We start from the raw sequence: 18,400 nt of genomic DNA on the forward strand, positions 1-18,400 counted from the left end.
CAGTGGGCAAGATCATGAACATGTTCTGGGAAACATAGGACTCCACAGTTGTTATCTGGCAGGTTATGGTGTGGGCCAGGCAAAGAACTTTTAGTTAGGAGAGTGGTTTGTGGTAGTAAGATGCTTTGTGTCTTTGTGTGTTGTTTTAAGTGTGGGTTAAAGCTGAACTCATTTGGTGTGAAATTTGTAGCTGTTTCAGGGGGAAGGGCACAAAGGAGAGAAAAGGAGCTTTGTTAACACAGGGTTAAGCTGAGTTAAGTAAAGATAAAAGTCTGGGCCAGACAAACCATGGCAATCAGTGTTTTGTTTTGTTTTTTTTGAGGGTAGAATAATAAGCATCTTGATCATTATAGCCATCAGATGAAGAATCACATTGGTCCAATCTGGATGTTGCTCTCTATATCTGGTGCACACTTGTCTTTGACTGTGCTCGTGATTCCCTCTCATCTGACTTCTTAGTGTCCCTTGTTGTCTTACTTGGTTTCTTGTTTCATTTCAGTAGATCACATCTCCAGTAATATTTTGAGAAAAGATACATGAGAGTTAAAGATTTTTGAGACCTTGCCTATTAAACAATGTCATATCTGTAGTTTGGCTGGGTGTAGAATTCTTTTCTTCGGAATTTTAAAGTCATTATTTCAGGTCATCTTCTGTTGTGGCTGTTCAGTCAGATAGTCTAATGACTTCTTTTTTCTTTTCTTTTCTCTTCTTTTCTTTGTGTGACCAGTTCTTTTTCAACCGAGAAATTTTTTTTGTCCCCATTTCACAATGACATGCTCCACTGGGCTAGGTACTCATTGCATTTTTTTAACGTGGCAACTCCTATTCATCACTTTATAGATTTATTTGTGATTTTCCCCTCTTTGAAACAGTTATTGAGATACTGGATCTCCTAGCATGGGTCTCTGATTTTTTTTTTTTTTTTTTAAGTTTAAATCTTGTTTTCATTTTCTGTCTTTTCTGGGAAATTTTTTTTTTTTTTAAGATTTTTATTTATTTATTTGAGAGAGAGAATGAGAGAGAGAGAGCATGAGAGAGGGGAGGGTCAGAGGGAGAAGCAGACCCCCCGCTGAGCAGGGAGCCCGACATGGGACTCGATCCCGGGACTCCAGGATCATGACCTGAGCCGAAGGCAGTCGCTTAACCAACTGAGCCACCCAGGCGCCCCTGGGAAATTTTATTTTCAAGCCTTTCTGTCATAATTTTAATTTCCAGGACACTTCTCTTCTCAGTGTTCACTTTATAACTTCCTATAATTGTGATGCAACATTTTAACCCTTTTTTTTTTTAAGATTTTATTTATTTATTTGACAGAGAGAGACACAGCAAGAGAGGGAACACAAGCAGGGGGAGTGGGAGAGGGAGAAGCAGGCTTCCCGCGGAGCAGGGAGCCTGATGCGGGGCTCGGCTCAATCCCAAGACCCTGGAATCATGACCTGAGCCGAAGGCAAACGCTTAACAACTGAGCCACCCAGGCACCCCACATTTTAACCTTTTGAGGATATATAGAGAGCTACATATTTTTGAAGGCATTTTCTTTTCCCTGCCTCTTCCCTCCAAGTTGCTTATTTTCTTTTTTATTTTTGAACTCATGGCAGCATTCCTGTGAAGGTAGAGGGAGGAAATTGAGGGATCTAGTTATTTTTCAATAGCTGTCACCATATTCTCTTTAATTTACCTCCTTCTTTCACTCTCAGTTCTAAAGGTGCTGCCAGTTTTTGAGACTTTAAAGATCTAGCTGTGTGTATTGATTAGGGACCACTTGTCCATCTATGTTCCAGCTCTTTTCTTTTTTTCTTTGCTGTTTCCATAGTTGTGGACTTAGAAAAAAATCTCTATTACCGTTTTAGTGGGATTTTGAGAAGGAACAAAATTAAAATCTTTCATTTATTCAAACATTTGAGTACTGTACTATCAGGTGCTAGACACTTCTGAGTGCTTAACCCGGCTCTCCTTTGAGCTTAAAGTTACTGAATTACTGAATAGCAAAAAAAGTAAAGTAACACTTAGCATGATATTTAAAAACTAACATTGTTTCATTCTGATCATAGAATACAGTATTACAGTTTTTCTGTAACTAGGCAAAAACTGCCAGGAATAATAAACCTAGCAAGTAATTTGCTGCTTTCCTGTACCCAGGTACCAGTGCCTTCAAGTGCCCAGAAATTACAAACCTAGTAAGAAATTTGCAGGATTCATAAATGAAAGCTCTACAATTCTACTGAGGAATACAATGAAGGGCTTTAGTAAACAAAGTCATAATTTGCTTTTGGGAAAGATTTGATATTGGGAAGATGTTAATTTTTCCTGAATTAATTCAGTATGTATTGAATCAAAATGCCAAAATCTTTGCAGTGGGATGGGGAACTGTATGCTGAGGTCCACAAACTGGCCTTAGGTCTGTTCTTGTGTGGCCTGCTAGCTAAGAATGTGTTTTGTATTTCAAAGGGTTGTAAAATAAAGCAGAGAGTAAGTGACAGAGATCACCAGCCTAAAATATTTACTCTCTGATCCCTTATAGAAAAAGTTTGCAAGCTCCTGTTTTATAAAATGATTGTAAAGTTTATTTGAAAGAATAAATAAATGAGAATTGGCAGTAAATTTTTGAAGAAGAAAAGGGGAATGGAGAATTTGCCCTACAATGAGAAAAAAAATATTGAACAGTTAATTTTTAAAAATGTGGTATTGGTGTAAATGGGACTGACAGATCACTGAAACAGACTGCTCAGTCCGGTAGACTCAAGTGTATATTTGGTTTCAGTATAATTTTGTTGTAATAAATTTGGAACATTTAGATCTGTGTGAAGAAAATAAAAGTCATCTATAATCCCAACAACTAGGTTTTCCTTGGTAATATTTTGGTTTACTTGTTTGTGGACTCTTTTATTCTTACCTCATCTCTTCTTTGTACCTCTTTTCTTATTCATTCATTCATTCATTCATTCATTTATACATACCTCTTTTCCATTTATTTATTTACATATGAGGGAGGGAGGGAGAGAGAGAGTGGGCATATGAATGGGAAGGGCAGAGGGAGAGAGAGAATCTCAAGCAGACTCCACACTGAGCCCAGAGCCCGATGTGGGGCTCCATCTCAGGACCCTGAGATCCTGATCTGAGCTGAAACCAAGAGTTGGAGGCTTAACCGACTGCGCCACCTAGACGTCTCTTTTGCTTTTATTATTTTATTTATTTATTTATTTTACGGATTTTAGTTATTTATTTGACAGAGAGAGACACAGCGAGAGAGGGAACACAAGCAAGGGGAGTGAGAGAGGGAGAAGCAGGCCTCCCGCAGAGCAGGGAGCCCGATGCGGGGCTCGATCCCAGGACCCTGGGACCATGACCCGAGCCGAAGGCAGACACCCATCGACTGAGCCACCCGGGCGCCCTCTCTTCTGCTTTTATAAGAGTATTTTTTAGAGCAGTTTTAGATTCACTTCAAAATTGAGAGAAGGATAGAGAGGGTTCTGGTATACTTCCTGTTCCTGTATGAACAGGTGCGCCGCGCCCCCCCTCACCTCCCCACTGTCAACATCCCATACCAGAGTGGAACATTTGTTATACCAAATGAACCTACACTGACACATCATCGTCATCTCAAGTCTCTAGTTTACATTAGGGTTCACTCTTGGTGTTGTACAGTCTTTGGCTTTGGACAAATAAATAATGACATGTATTTACCACATTGTAGTATCATACAGAAGGAGTTTCACTGCCAAAAATCCTCTCTTTTCTGCTTATTTATCCCTCCTTTCTAACCCCGGCAACCACTAATCTTTTTACTACCCCCATGTTTACTGCCTTTTCCAGAATGTCATATAGTTGGAATTGTACAGCATGTGGTTTTTTCAGATTGACTTCTTTCACTTGGTGATATACATTTATCATTCCTCCATGTCTTTTCACGGTTTGATAGCTCATTTCTTTTTGTGCAGAACAATATTGCATTGTGTGGATGTACCATAGTTTATTTAGGACTTCTTAAAAAATGCCTCCCCTCCACCAGAAAAGTAAAGTGCTCCCTGTTTGTACAGTTTTCTAAGCATCACATTTAGTGCCTATATTGTGAATGCCATAATATATTTTATTTTTTGGTTGTATCTTTTGATATATGTTGACTGTACTTTTTATTTACTAACATAAAATACACAAAACTGTTAGTGTCCTGGTACTTTTTTTTTAAGAAATCTCTTAGAAGTATAGTTACTGAGTTAAAGAACATAACTCTTTTTATATTTGGAAGCTTGTATTTCATTAACTTAAGCTCAGTAAGTGGAGGGATATGATCTACTCTATAAACCTGGGGACATTTGAAACTGACTGTCCCTAGTTTTCTAATTTTTTAAAGAAATACAGGTTGATTTCTTTCGGAAGATAATTTAAATATTTGAAATATGAAAGGACAACTCTAATTTTCTTATTAAAATTATTGTTTTGGAGTGCCTGCCTGGCTCAGTTGGTAGAGCATACGACTCTTGATCTCGGAGTCATGAGTTTGAGCCCCACATTGGGTGTGGAGATTACTTTTAAAGAAACTATAGTTTATATCACAATTTTATCTTTAACTTTTAACGTTGTAGAACTTTGAAAAAACATGTAGAATTTAGAAAATTCAGCTGTAAAAAAAAAAGCAGCTGCTTACTTGTTTGGGACTGTAAAGATTTCAATCAGTGTCATTAAATTTTAGTTATAATTTTAAAAGGAATAAACTTAAAAAGAATCAGTAGGCAAAATATTTGCCTTTCAAATTCTAATTATGAAGCTTTAAAGAATAATTGAAATTGCTTTGCTACTGAAACCGGTGTAATTTTGTGCAGTGAAAATGCTTGTCCTAACATCACTTTAATGTTATTTGGAGCACTTTTTAATTTTGTATATAATGTTTAACTTCTATAAATTTCCTTAGTTGTTATAAAATACGAGTATTTTGGTAATCTTTGGTTTAAGTAGCATTGATATTTAAATTTTATCATTAGCCTTGTTATCATTCTAGATCACACATGTTCATATTTCTTACGTCTATCATCACATTTTCCTTTCTGAATTTGGGATCCTCTGAGCTATGTAAGATGTGGAGAGTAATTTGGTTGACAGATTTCGAATGAAACAAGATGCCTACAGATCTTTCTAGTAAAGAGTTAAAGATAGACGCATCCAAGTTTTAAAAATTGTATTCCATAAGGTCAAAAATTCAAGTGTGGCCTGAAGGGATTTTTTTTTTTAATATTAGTAAAATGTGGTTAAGTCTATCTTGCTGTCTATCCAGAAATAACAATTTTTAGCTATAGAGCAGCAAACTTAATCAGCTCTGTTCACTGAAAAGCGTAGTGGTTGCTAGTCATTAATTTTAGTCAGGTAATTAGGTTATTGTTCCTTAAATAGATCGAACAGCTATTAAATTTTGCAGTACTTATAGATGTGACACAATTTGTACAAATCACAGCTCTTCCCTTCTGTACCTCAGCTTCCAGTATTTTTTTGTTGTATAGATGCCATTTTACATCATTTGAAAAGAATATTAAAAAGTACTGTCTTTTGAATCAGAATTGACATACAGGGTATATTGATTAGTGACCATTGATTATGGTCACTATTATGCAAAGGAATGAAAAAAAAGTCTCCATTTTAGCAGTGTTTTAAGAAAAGGGTTGTATTTTGCTAAATCTGCATATGTTATTTTTCTACTTCAGTGTTTTAGTTTAGAGCATGAAGGTCACTATTTTGATTCTTTATTACAGACAAGGAAGAAGACCTGCAAAATCCACAGCCTCCCACTTTTGTGATGAGTGATGCCAGATTAGCTGATACTACTTTAACAACCAAAACAATTGATTTAATTATTTGTGGTAATTTTCAGTGTTTACACCAATTTTTTTATTCCTTACAAGGCAAGTGGTAAGACTACTTGTTCTTATGTACTAGTTAATTAATTACACTAATTTACATATGGAGGGTGCTGGGGGAAATGCATTGTTTGCTAAAAAGAGACCTGGGAACTGAATGTTTGGAGACTAAAGGAAGAGTAATATATCTTGAGGTCTGTTTACGTATCTTACTTGTATGAAATGATAGAATTCTCTTTCCAGTTATTTGTATCCATAAAGAGAGGATTTTATTTATACTTCCCTATATTTCTGAGGTATTTGGCCATATAGGCATTTAGTATGCTGTCTTACATAATATAAACTCACTATAATTGATCATTGGCATTTACTTGCTTTTTTTCATAGTGGGATTTTGTGTGTGTGTTGGGAGTGAGGTGTACCATTCATGGCCTTTTTTTCTAGTTTATTGGCAGTGGCATACATTTGCAAGATAGTGAAGGTATTGAGTCTGAGGCTGTGGCACAAGGCATAGTACATACTGTAGGGTTATGCGGCCTGGAAAGAGTACCTCGATAACGTTATATAATTTATTATCCAACTCTGGGCACTTTTGGGAGTGAATGAAGATTCTGCCGATACACTGGAACAATAAAACAGGTAAAACCAGGACATATGTTATCCCTAGCTGTGAATCCTGATAGTGATAGTTCTGGATTCAAATGTAGAATACAGCTAGGCCACGTTAACTTCCAGCCCTTAAATTTAAAGACCCAGAGAGTTTCACAGCATTGTGAAGATTGAATATATTGAGATTATATGAATATTGAAATAATGTATATAAAAATATGTAGCATATTATTTGATAGTAACTGCTTGGTAAATGTTACCTATCTAGTAAAAACTCATAGTTTGGATGAAGTGTGAGGAGGGTGGGTGTTACCATTTGAAAAGTCATAAAGCACCATTCTTTTCTGTTCTTATTTGCTTACTCTTCTCATTATTTCATATTTTTATTTAATGTATGTAGTGCCTTCAGTTTACTGAAATGTTGGGGGGTGAGTAACTTGTAGAGATAATTGCAACTATCTTTGCCATAATAGCATTTACATTTCTCTTAAGGCCACAAATGGTCTTTTCTAACTCAACTGAAAAAACAGTGAAGCAAGGATGAGGGTATATATAAGGAAGTGCTATTGAAAATTGGATATTATCCATTATTCGGTGCTCTGTTAAACTTGGCTGAAATTATACAACTGTGAATGGCAGAGCTGGGATTCTAACCTGGGTAGTCTGGCTCCAGAGTATGTGATCTAAACCAGTGTCTCCCATATTCTGGTGGAAAGTGGGTTGTTTATTTACTTACTTGTTTTTAAAGACTTTATTTTTTTTTTTAAGTAATCTCTACACCCAATGTGGGACTCGAACTTACAGCCCCAAGATGAAGTCACATGCTAGACCAACTGAATCAGCCAGGCACCCCTTTTATTTTCTTTTTAAACAATTTCTCATGTAATGTTTTTGTAAATCATAAAAATAGGATAAAGAAAAGTGAAAAAAAACAAGGCACAAAAATGTAAGCCTGCATTTGCTATTACTAGTTTCGACAGGTGCAAAAATACTGTCAGATTGTTGTAAAGTTTTCTAAGTCCGTCCTTTCCATTCTATACCTACCGTGGTTGTAGGCTATAACCAGCAGAAATCTGTGGACTGCATTTTGTGTTACTGCTTTAAACCTGTATTAGTGCCAGGGGAACTATTGCTTTTTGCTTACTTCAAATTAAGGTTTAGGTGATGTCCTAAAGCTATACGTGTGTTGGGGGGGGCACCCTGGAAGTTCTTAGTAGTAATATTTGTTGAGTGAAGTAATGGAGGACACTAATTGAGTTTCCTGAGGGGAAGGCTTAATGTTATTTCTAGAAGAGATAGTTTGTAAGTGTGTTTGAGTTGAGAGTTAATGAAAAATCTTGGGTGTTCACAACCGTGGAAAAGCATACCACGGTTTTGGAATTTAAGCACTGTAGATTTGAACATGGCTAGAAGTAAGAATCTAAACTTTAGTCAGATTAGAGAAATGATACTATATCTGGGAAGTATTTAGCTTTATAATACTAGGATTGTCCAACAAAGTTAATATTGTGTTTGATACATGTGCTGGTTTTTGCAGAATGTTACTGCATTCTGAGATGTAGCAACGTTCAAAAGCTGCCTGAGATTCTTTGCAGCTGATTGTTGAACTTGCCCCACCCTTGCTCTACTTTTTTTTTTTTCCCCCAACTTTCTTCTCTTGTTATGACAGTTACTGAGCTCTGGGACCACTAAATTATAAGACTACATTTTTATTTGAATCTGAAACTCCACAAATCCAAAACTATGTTTAATATTTTGCACTTAAACTGGTTGTCTTTTCTATTCCCTTGTCATCAGTATTTAATCAATTTGATCTGTCAATGAATGGCTTCCATTGCTCACAAAATGAAAGGTATACTTTTAGCTTGACCTTTGAGGCCTTTCAGTCTCCCTTCAGCCCACCGTTCTAGTCTGTCTTTGGCTTCATGAGCCCTCTCTTTCAGTCTCATTGATTCCTTACCATCTTCTAGTTAAACCCGGTACCATCTCATTGCTTTGTACTCTCCATTCTACCCACCTGAAATAGGTTATACAAGAGTTTTTCAAGTGCAGTTTGTCTTTTAGGTTAAAAATGTATTTGATAATTCACTTAGACTAAAATTAACACAGGAAACAACAGGTGTTGGTGAGGATGCGGAGAAAGGGGAACCCTCTTGCACTGTTGGTGGGAATGCAAGCTGGTGCAGCCACTCTAGAGAACAGTATGGAAGTTCCTCAGAAAGTTAAAAATAGAACTGCCCTATGATCCAGCAATTGCACTACTAGGTATTTACCCAAAGGATACAAAAATACTAATTCAGAGGGATACATGCACCCTGATGTTTATAGCAGCATTATCAGTAATAGCCAAATTATGGAAAGAGCCCAAGTGTCTGTCAACTGATAAATGGGTAAAGAAGATGTGGTATACACACACACACACACACACACAGAAATATTACTCAGCCATCAAAAAGAATGAAATCTTGCCATTTGCAACAACATGGATGGAGCTAAAGAGTATTATGCTAAGCTAAATAAGTCAGAGAAGGACAAATACTGTATGATTTCACTCATGTGGAACAAAATAAGCTAAGTCAGAGAAAGACAAATGCCATATGATTTCACTCATATGGGGAATTTAAGAAACAAAACGGGCGCCTGGGTGGCTCAGTTGTTAAGCATCTGCCTTCTGCTCAGGTCATGATCCCAGAGTCCTGGGATCTAGCCCCACATCGGGCTCCTTGCTCAGCGGGAAGCCTGATTCTCCCTCCCCCACTTCCCCTGCTTGTGTTCCCTCTCTCGGTGTCTCTCTGTCAAAAAATAAATAAAATCTTTAAAAACAAAACAAAACAAATGAACACAGGAGTTAAATAAAAGGCAAACCAAGAAATAGACTGTTAACTATAGACAACAAACTGAGGATTACTGGAGGGGAGGTAGGTGGGAGGATGGGTTAAATAGGTGATAGGGATTAAGGAGTGCACTTGCGATGAGCACTGGGTGTTGTGTGTGAGTGTTAAATCACTAAATTCTACACCTGAAACTAATATTCCACTGTATGTTAACTAGAATTTAAATAAAAACTTGGAAAGAAAAAGTGTATTTGATTACTTTGAGAGTATAATAATCTGTTAAACTAGCCTTTTGTGTTTTATTTGCATAATTTTTAAATTTAGAAACACTGGTGGGGCGCCTGGGTGGTTCAGTCGTTAAGCATCTGCCTTCGGCTCAGGTCATGATCCCAGAGTCCTAGGATCAAGCCCCACGTTGGGCTCCCTGCTCCATGGGAAGCCTGCTTCTCCCTCTCCCACTCCCCCTGCTTGTGTTCCCTCTCTCGCTGTGTCTCTCTCTGTTAAATAAATAAATAAAATCTTAAAAATAAATAAATAAATAAATAAATTTAGAAACACTGGTAAATATGGATATTTAAGTTGTAATTCTCAATGAAATTTGCTTACAGAGGAGTTTAGAGGGTAGGTAGAGGGATGTTGTGGAACTTTGCAGTAAAGAATTTTGTTTTTAAATTGAATGTAAATTTAAAACTTTTATTGTCTGCTCTCTATATAAAGCAACCATAAAAATGACATTATAAAATACATTTTTTAGTTCTTATACAGATCATACAATAATCTTGTTTGCTTTACTTGCTACTTTGATGATCTTACTAAAAATAAATAACTGAATCAGTTGTTAAAGATTCCATGAAAACACCTGCTGTGGAGTTTTCAGGGAGAATTTTGTGAAGTTGGTGTTAACAAATAACACATAGCCTTCCTGTACCTATTTCATGGTAATCTTAAGTCTCAGATAGCTTTCCAAATAATTTTAAGAGGAGATAAAATTCCAAGATAATTTTATTTTCAAATTCGGTTTATATTAGAAGTACTTAGTAAATTAGAACAAAAAATGGATAATATGGAGATTTGTTATAATTATATGAGGTTTATGCTTAACTGATGAGTGAACTGAAATCAGTTTTGTTCAAGTTCTTTAAAAAATAAATTATATTTCTTCTGATTTGGCATATGCTCATAATTATAAATCATTTTTTTAAATCATTTTTTGATCAAAGAATTTAATATAGTATGGCCATCATTCTGGACATCGTTTCTCATTGTGTATGTTGCTATAGATTCAAACCTTTGTGTAGGAATTGGACTTTCCCCATAGAGGACTACCCTTACAGAATTAGCCTGGAAGTCTTAAATAACCTCCTACATTGATAATATATTTTCTTTTGTTTTATCTAAGTTTTTTTTAAAAAGCATTTTGATTATTTGAATCAAAATTGAGAGGTTTTATAACTAAATAATAAGTTGAAAGAAATTAACAGAGGCATGTCTCAATAGTCTCAAACAAGTTTTTTTATTTCTTTGCAATAATTTATAATATAGTTGCAAGCAACTTAAAAGGTGAATTATTAATAAATTTTTGGTTTAGATTTTGGTTTAAATTTCTGCTGATTAAGAATGAATTGGTGAGACAAGTAGATGATCGTAACAAAATATGGCCTAAATAAGAAAATATGACTTTTCCTTTTTTAATGTGCCCTTTTATATGTGGTTTTTAATATTAATGTTTTCATAAGTAAATTCCATCATGAAGTGATTTCTAACTTTTATTAGATTTGGTTTGTGCCGTGTTAATGAATATTTTCATAGAGTATTTGAGTATTTTATATTCTGTCTTGGAAATGGCTATTAAAACCATTGTTTCTTTATTAAAAGAGTTTGAGAAATTCTTAAGGTAAAAATTTGAACATGAGGGGCGCCTGGGTGGTGCGGTCGGTTGATTGTCTGACTCTTGGTTTTGGCTCAGGTCGTGATCTTAGGATCATGAGAGTGAGCCCTGTTTAAGGCTCTCCCGTCCCTCTGCCCCTCCCCTCCACGCAGGCATGTAAGCTCCCTCTCTAAATAAATAAAATCTTTAAAAAAAATTTGAACATGAGACTATTAAGACTGCAGATGGTAACTTAAAAGGCTAAATAAATGTCAGTCTATGCTTATATTTAAAAAAAAAGTTTTGTAAAATCTTTTTAAAAAGGGGGGAGGGTGCCTGGGTGGCTCAGTTGGTTAAGCATCTGCCTTTGGCTCAGGTCATGATCCCAGGGTCCTGGGATTGAGCTCCAAGTCAGGCTCCTTGCTCAGCCGGGAGCATGCTTCTCCCTCTCCCTCTGCTGCCTTCCCTGCTTGTGCTCTTTTGCTCTGTCTCTGTCAAAGAAATAAAATCGTAAAAAAAAAGTTTTAAATACTGAAAGATGATTATTTAATATTTTTTTGGAGTGTTTTAGAGTATTTGTCTTAACATCTAGCATATTTGTATAATATTAAAAGTGAAGGCTGAAAGGTTTTACATTTTTATACATCCACACACATTTATTTAAAGTTGTAGTTATTTTAATTTTAGTTATAAGAAAAATTCAAAATTGTAAATTCTTAATGTAAAGACTAAAACATTAGTTAAGGTAGGACTTTTAATTCAAACGAAACTTTTAAATTCTAGGAACTTAATGTACTTTTTCCTGAGTTACTACCTGCTTTTAGTTCCTATGTGTCCAGAGATTTTTGATACCATCTAAGTCATCATTCCCCTAACTGTGAAAAGAGTTGAGTAATCGAAAAGAAAGTAAAATACTGAGTTAGTTAGCAGGTGATATTTTGGATCTCATGAAACGTATAATTATTCATACTATAATTAATTCATTGTTTTTATGTGCTGCTGACATAAACTGTTTAAATAAATGTGAAAGTATGGTTTGTATTGAGGATTTGGAACTTATGAGTAAATTTTACTTGTCTTTTACTTTAGATAAATAAGAGAATTTATAGTACTTAACTTCTGGAGGAAGAATGTGCTATACACCTAGCCTTACAAATTTATATATATCTAATCCTTTGCTAGACCCATCATTATTATTTTAAACTCCGTAAGACATCATTATTATTGTTCTTTTAAACTGTCTTTGACAAATTGATCCACCTATTTACATTTTCCAGTGCTTTTCATTCTTTTTTGCATTTTCATGTTCCTACCTGCGCTCTTTTTTTTCCCCCTCTAGTCTGAAGACTTTTCCTTTGGTGTTTGTTCCTTTTTGTTTTGGACCTGTATGTATGTGTTGGGGGAGAAGGGGTTGTGTCTGTTTGTGTGCATCTGTGTATTTATCCAGTTCTGAAGGGTATTTTTCCTAGGCACTGAATTCTAGGTTGACCATTTTTCTTTCAGTGTGGAGATGTCAATCTGTTGTCTTAATGGCTTCCAGAGTTTCTGTTGGGGAGTTAGCTGTTAATCTTATTATTCTTGTGAATGGTGTGTGTGTGTGTCCCCTTTCCTAACTGCTTTTAATGTGACTTCTTTAAGTTTTCAGTAGTTTGAAGCTGATATGCCCAGGTATAGTTTTGTTTGTATTTTACTGCTTGGAGTTCCTTGAGCTTTTTGAATCTGTGACTTGAGTTTCTGATGAGATTTGGTAAATTTTGGTCATTGTGTATGCTCTGTCCCATTCTCTCATCTTGTCCTTGAACTTTTTAACTGTCTTCCGTAATGTTTCTTACCATCTATTTTTCTCTCTGTCTGTATTTATTTGAATATCTTCGGTTGACCTATGTTTGAGTTCACCAATCTCACACTCTGCAGAGTTGAATTTGTTGTTAATCATTCGGTGCACTCTTTAAGCTTTATTTATTTATTTGAGAGGGAGAGAGAACAAGCAGGGGGAGGGGCAGAGGGAGAGAGAATCTCAGGCATCACTCCACACTGAGTGTGGAGCTCCACCTGGGGCTTGATTTCATGACCATGAGATCATGACCTGAGCTGAATTGGAATCGGACGCTTAACCGACTGTGCCACCGTGGTGCCCCCATTCAGTGAACTCTTAATTTCAGACATTGTACTTGGCAGTAAATTATGTCTGTCGTAAATTATGTCTGGTTCTTTTTAAAAATAGATTTCAGTTTTCTTTTCAAATACTCCCCATTTTTCTTTCATCCTTTCCCCTATCTTCTCTATTTTACTATAATAATCTTGGTTATTATGTCTTTGTCTGCTGTTTTACCATAGTAATCGTAGTTATTAACTCCATTACCTGGGTCATGTTTGGATGTCTTTCTGTGGACAGGTGAATCTCTTGATCATTAGTGACTTTAAAAAAAATTCTTTGCAGGGGTGCCTGAGTGGCTTAGTCGGTTAAGCATCCACCTTCGGCTCGGATCATGATCTCAGGGTCCTGGAATTGAGCCCAGTATCGGGCTCCTTGCTTAGCAAGGAGCCTGCTTCTCCCTTTCCCTCTACTTCCCCCCCACCCCCGCTTGTAGTCTCTCATTCTTGCTCTCTCTGAATAAATAAAATCTTAAGATTTTTTATTTATTTGACAGAGTGAGAGAGAGAGAGCACAAGCAAGGGGAGCAGCAGGGAGAGGGAGAAGCAGGCTCCCTGCTGAGCAAGGAGCCTGATGCGGGACTCAATTCTAGGACCCTGGGATCATGACCTGAGCCAAAGGCAGATACATAACTGAGCCACCCAGGCACCCCATAAATAAATAAAATCTTAAAAAAAATTTCTTTGCATGTCTAGTAATGTTTGATTGTTTGGTAGGATATTGTAAATAACATTCATAAAGACAGACTTATGTTCTCTTCTGAAGAATGTAGAGTTTGGTTCTTGGAGGCACTTAACTTATAGGTAGATTACATTGATCCTGTCAGAAGATTGGTTTTAGGATTTGTTAGACGTATTTCACCTGATTCCTAGGGCATGGCCTTTCTAGGATTTCATCTGAAAGCTGAGGATTTTCACCCACCCACTCTGAGCTGGGTCTGAACCCAGTCTTCCTAATGGTATACAGCCTCTGAAGCCTTGGCTCAGCTGTTCTCTGCTAGACTACCCAGAGCTGTACTCTGAACATCACAGCTTAGCAACTAGCCAAGGACCTCTGAGGGACTTTTACATAGATTTTTGAGGCTTACTCCTCTGTAGGCCACTTTTCTCTAGTACCCTGTCTCCCTAGGCCCACTTAGTCCCTAACTGTCCCCTATTTTCTTGATCCATTGAGATTGCCTCTGTCTGAAAACTATCATTAATTTTAATCTAGTGGGGTAAGGAATGGCATTTTGTAATTATCTATATGATGATGTAAATTGACTGTGATCAAAAAATGCTGGTAAAAAATGGTGAATTTAGGGCATTGACTACTCTGTAAATTTTAGAGTCTTAATTGCTTTGTAAACATTTACATTTATTACTTAAGAAATCAAGACAATAAGTTCCTATTGAGTATAGCACTTTGCTCATTGGCATTACAGTTGTGAGCAAAATCAAGACATAGCCTCTGTTATGAGCGACTTCATAGGCTAGTAGAAATTAGCTCCTAGACATGTCATGTTATTAAGAAAAATGTATTTTGTAAAATGAATACTCCCTATGCACTAGGATACCTTTAGATCCTACATCTCTGATTTGCATAATCCTGTTAATGTGAACATACATCTCTGTTGTTTTGCTGGTTCAATTTATCCCCAGACTTGTTGTGGTGCCCTTTTTGAAAAAAATCAGCTTTTGTTTTAGCTTCTGGTGCCTTTCCTTAGCATTCAGTTTTGTTGAAATAGTTTATAATTGGGTGAAGAGCTACATGGAGCAATGTGGAGAACACAGATTATCCCCAAGCTCCGTTTTTTCCTGACATTTTTAAAGGATTTTTTTTTTTAAGATTTTATTTATTTATTTGACAGAGAAAGAGAGCACAAGCAGGGTTACTGGCAGGCAGAGGGAGAAGCAGGCTCTCTACTGAGCAGGGAGCCTGATGCAGGGCTCCATCCCAGGACCCTGGGATCATGACCTGAGCCAAAGGCAGACACTTAACTGACTGAGCCACCCAGGCGCACCTTTTCCTGACACTTTTAGATGACAATATTAATTATGTTTAACCTAGAAGAAGATTTAAGTTCAAGCCAACATTGAGCTTTTTGCCTGGGGCCATTTGAAAATGACAGAAGTTGTTGAACTTCTAAGTTACCATATAATAGTGTGACAAGAGGGAAGGACCTGTGTGGTATTGGCTTGATCAGTTTATAAAGCTCTCTTTTGTCATTTTAATATAGTTATTATTCTCTCCAAACTTTAGTCATATTTCCCCCACCCTCCAAACCATACGTAGTACTTTAATGGTATGTTAGGAAAGACAGCTGATTTTCTTAGCTTTGTTGCATGGTGTCTAACAATCTTTCTGATACCAAAATGTGTCACAGATAACTGTATATGGACTGTATTTTTATTGAGAAGCCTTTTGCTCTTAGTGAAGAGATGCTAGAATGGAGAATCTGGTGCTTTTCTTAGCGCTTGGTCTTTGGTCTGTTTTATGAAATGCTTTTATAATTCTTCTTAAAAGAATAGTGGCAGTATTTGATTTAGAGTATTGCTATCATAGTTATGTTAAGAAATTTAAAATAATGTTTTATTATTTTCCATTAGGAAACCACCCCTACTCCTAATCCCCCGCCTACAGAAGAAGAGAAAACAGAATCTAATCAGGAGGTTGCTAACCCAGAACACTATATTAAACATCCTTTACAGAACAGGTAAGCCTTCTGACACATAGGTTCTTCTGACTCAGACATTGAGGTAAATGGTAAAATAGGACAGGTTTGGGGGGGAACAATTAGGCGAGACTAGTTTTAGTTACATTAGGTTGAAGATTCCATTTTCACTTGAATAACCTGTTTCTGGCAAGCAGTTTTATGTGTAAATCTTGAGCTCAGAAAAGAGAACCGGTTGAGACATTGGGTTTGAAATTCATCAGTAATTGGTGGAAGTGAAACTATAATAGTAAATGAATTCTCTTTAACGTAAACTTGACTCAAGACAGAGAGGCTTGGGATACTAGCTTATAAGGGATTTTTTTGGAGGGATAATGCCAATGAAGGGTTTAGACATAAACTGTATAAACTACAATAGAGTGGTGGTCAGGGAAACAAAGAAAATGGTTTAAGGCCAGGTGGTCAATAGCATATGTTCCACAAAAAGGTCAAATATCCATTGGATTAAACAATTGAAAAAGGCTCAAAATGGCCATTGGATTGAATGATAAACTCCTTGCTAATGTAGGAGAAAGTTTAGTAGAATATAGATGATGGAAAAAGATTGGAGTAGTTTGTATAGTGAATATAAATGTATTATAGAGCAAGAATAAGCAAATTGAAGTTGTGCTGTGATGGAGAAAAGGCTGGGGGATATGGAGTCTGGAGCTTGGTTGGTTTCTTTTTAAGACAAGTTACGAGAGGAAAGAGGAGAGGTTAAGATGAATTAAGTTTCAAGACACCTAACTGGTTCAGTTGGTAGAGCATGCAACTCTTGATCTCAGGGGTCGTGAGTTCAAGCTCCATGTTGGGGTGGAGCCTACTTTAAAAAAAAAAAAAAGATGAGTTAAGTTTCATAGTTAAGTGTAGTAGGTGAGTTGTAGCTCATTATATAGTTTTCCCAATTCCACCCCACCCCTTCCCAGTATTATATTTGTGTTTTTATGGTTTATATGATGAAAATTAACATTAATGCTCTGAGAGCTGATAGAAGAAAAAGGCAATGCAGAAATATTTTAAGACTCTAGAAGAAAGTAAATTAGAATTAATTTGAGGATATTTAAGTATTTCAATTCCTTTCATTCCCCTACCCCAAGACTTTTTTACCCTATCTACTTTAAAAAACCATAAGCCTGTGTATGTTTCACAGGCATCCCTTGTTTCATCGCATTTTGCAGATACTTCATTTTTTACAAATTGAAGGTCTGTGGTCACCCTGCTTTGAGCAAGTCTTTTGGTGCCATTTTTTCCAACAGCATTTGCTAATTTTGTGTCTTTTTGTCACATTTTGGCAATTCTTGCAATATCTCAAAACTTTTTCATTATGTTTGTTATGGTGATCTGCAATCAGTGATCTTTGATGTAAATATTACAATTATTTTGGGGCACCATGAACTGTGCCCGTGTAAGATGACATACTTAATAAATACTGTGTTTTGTTCTAATTGCTTTATTCACTGGTTGTTCCCCATCTCTCTCCCTCTCCCCTGAGACACAACAATATTGAAATTAGGCCAATTAATAACCCTATAGTGGCCTGTAAGTATTCAAGTGAAAGGAAGAGTCATACACATCTCACTTTAAATCAGAAGCTAGAAATGATTAAGCTTAGTGAGGAAGGCATGTTGAAAGCCGAGATGGGCCAAAAACTAAGCCTCTTGCACTAAATAGACAACTTGTGAAGGCAAAGGAAAAGTTCTTGAAGGAAATTAAAAGTGCTACTCCAGTGAGCACATGAATAATGAGAAAGTGAAACAGCCTTATTGCTGATAGGGAGAAAGTTTAAGTGGTCTGGATAGAAGATCAACCACAACGTTCCCTCAAGCCAAAACCTAATCCAGAGCAAGGACCTAATTCTCTTCAATTCTGTGAAGGCTGAGAGAGGTGAGGAAGCTTCACAAGAAAAGTCTAAAGCTAACACGGTTTGGTTCATGAGGTTTAAGGAAAGAAACTGTCTCTGTAACATCAAAGTGCAAGGTGAAGCAGCAAGTGCTGATGTAGAAGCTGCTGCAAGTTATCCAGAAGATTTAGCTAAGAATATTATGAAGCTGTCTACACTAAACAGTAGGTTTTCAGTGTAAATGAAACAGCCTTCTAGTGGAAGAAGATGCCATCTGGATGGACTTCCATAGCTAGAGAGGAGAAGTCAGTGCCTAGCTTCCAAGGACAGGGTGACTCCTGTTAGGGTCTAATATAGCCGGTGACTTTAGGTTGAAGCCAATGCTTATTTACTGTCCTGAAAATCCTAGGGTCCTAAACAATTATGCTAAATCTACTCTCCTATGCTTTATAAATGGAAGAGTAAAGTCTGAATGACAGCACTTTTGTTTACAAAATGGTTTACTGAATATTTTAAACCCACTGTTCAAACCTGCTCAAAACAAAAAATTCCTTTTA

At 36.5% G+C, this 18,400-nt stretch overlaps 1 protein-coding gene across 2 annotated transcripts in view; it reads left to right on the forward strand.

The window, feature by feature from the left end:
* The window catches only part of EIF4E (eukaryotic translation initiation factor 4E), a 42,021-nt gene that overhangs the window by 9,120 nt on the left and 14,501 nt on the right, over positions 1 to 18,400 (forward strand). For both annotated transcript variants that reach the window (XM_081812103.1, XM_081812104.1), the window contains exon 2: positions 15,900 to 16,006. In XM_081812103.1, coding sequence (XP_081668229.1) covers positions 15,900 to 16,006 — 107 coding nt within the window. The remainder of the gene's footprint in view (positions 1 to 15,899; positions 16,007 to 18,400) is intronic.

This window comes from Leptonychotes weddellii, chromosome 2 (assembly GCF_054177405.1).
Source record: "Leptonychotes weddellii isolate Sample4059 chromosome 2, ASM5417740v2, whole genome shotgun sequence".
Classification (NCBI taxonomy): domain Eukaryota; kingdom Metazoa; phylum Chordata; class Mammalia; order Carnivora; family Phocidae; genus Leptonychotes; species Leptonychotes weddellii.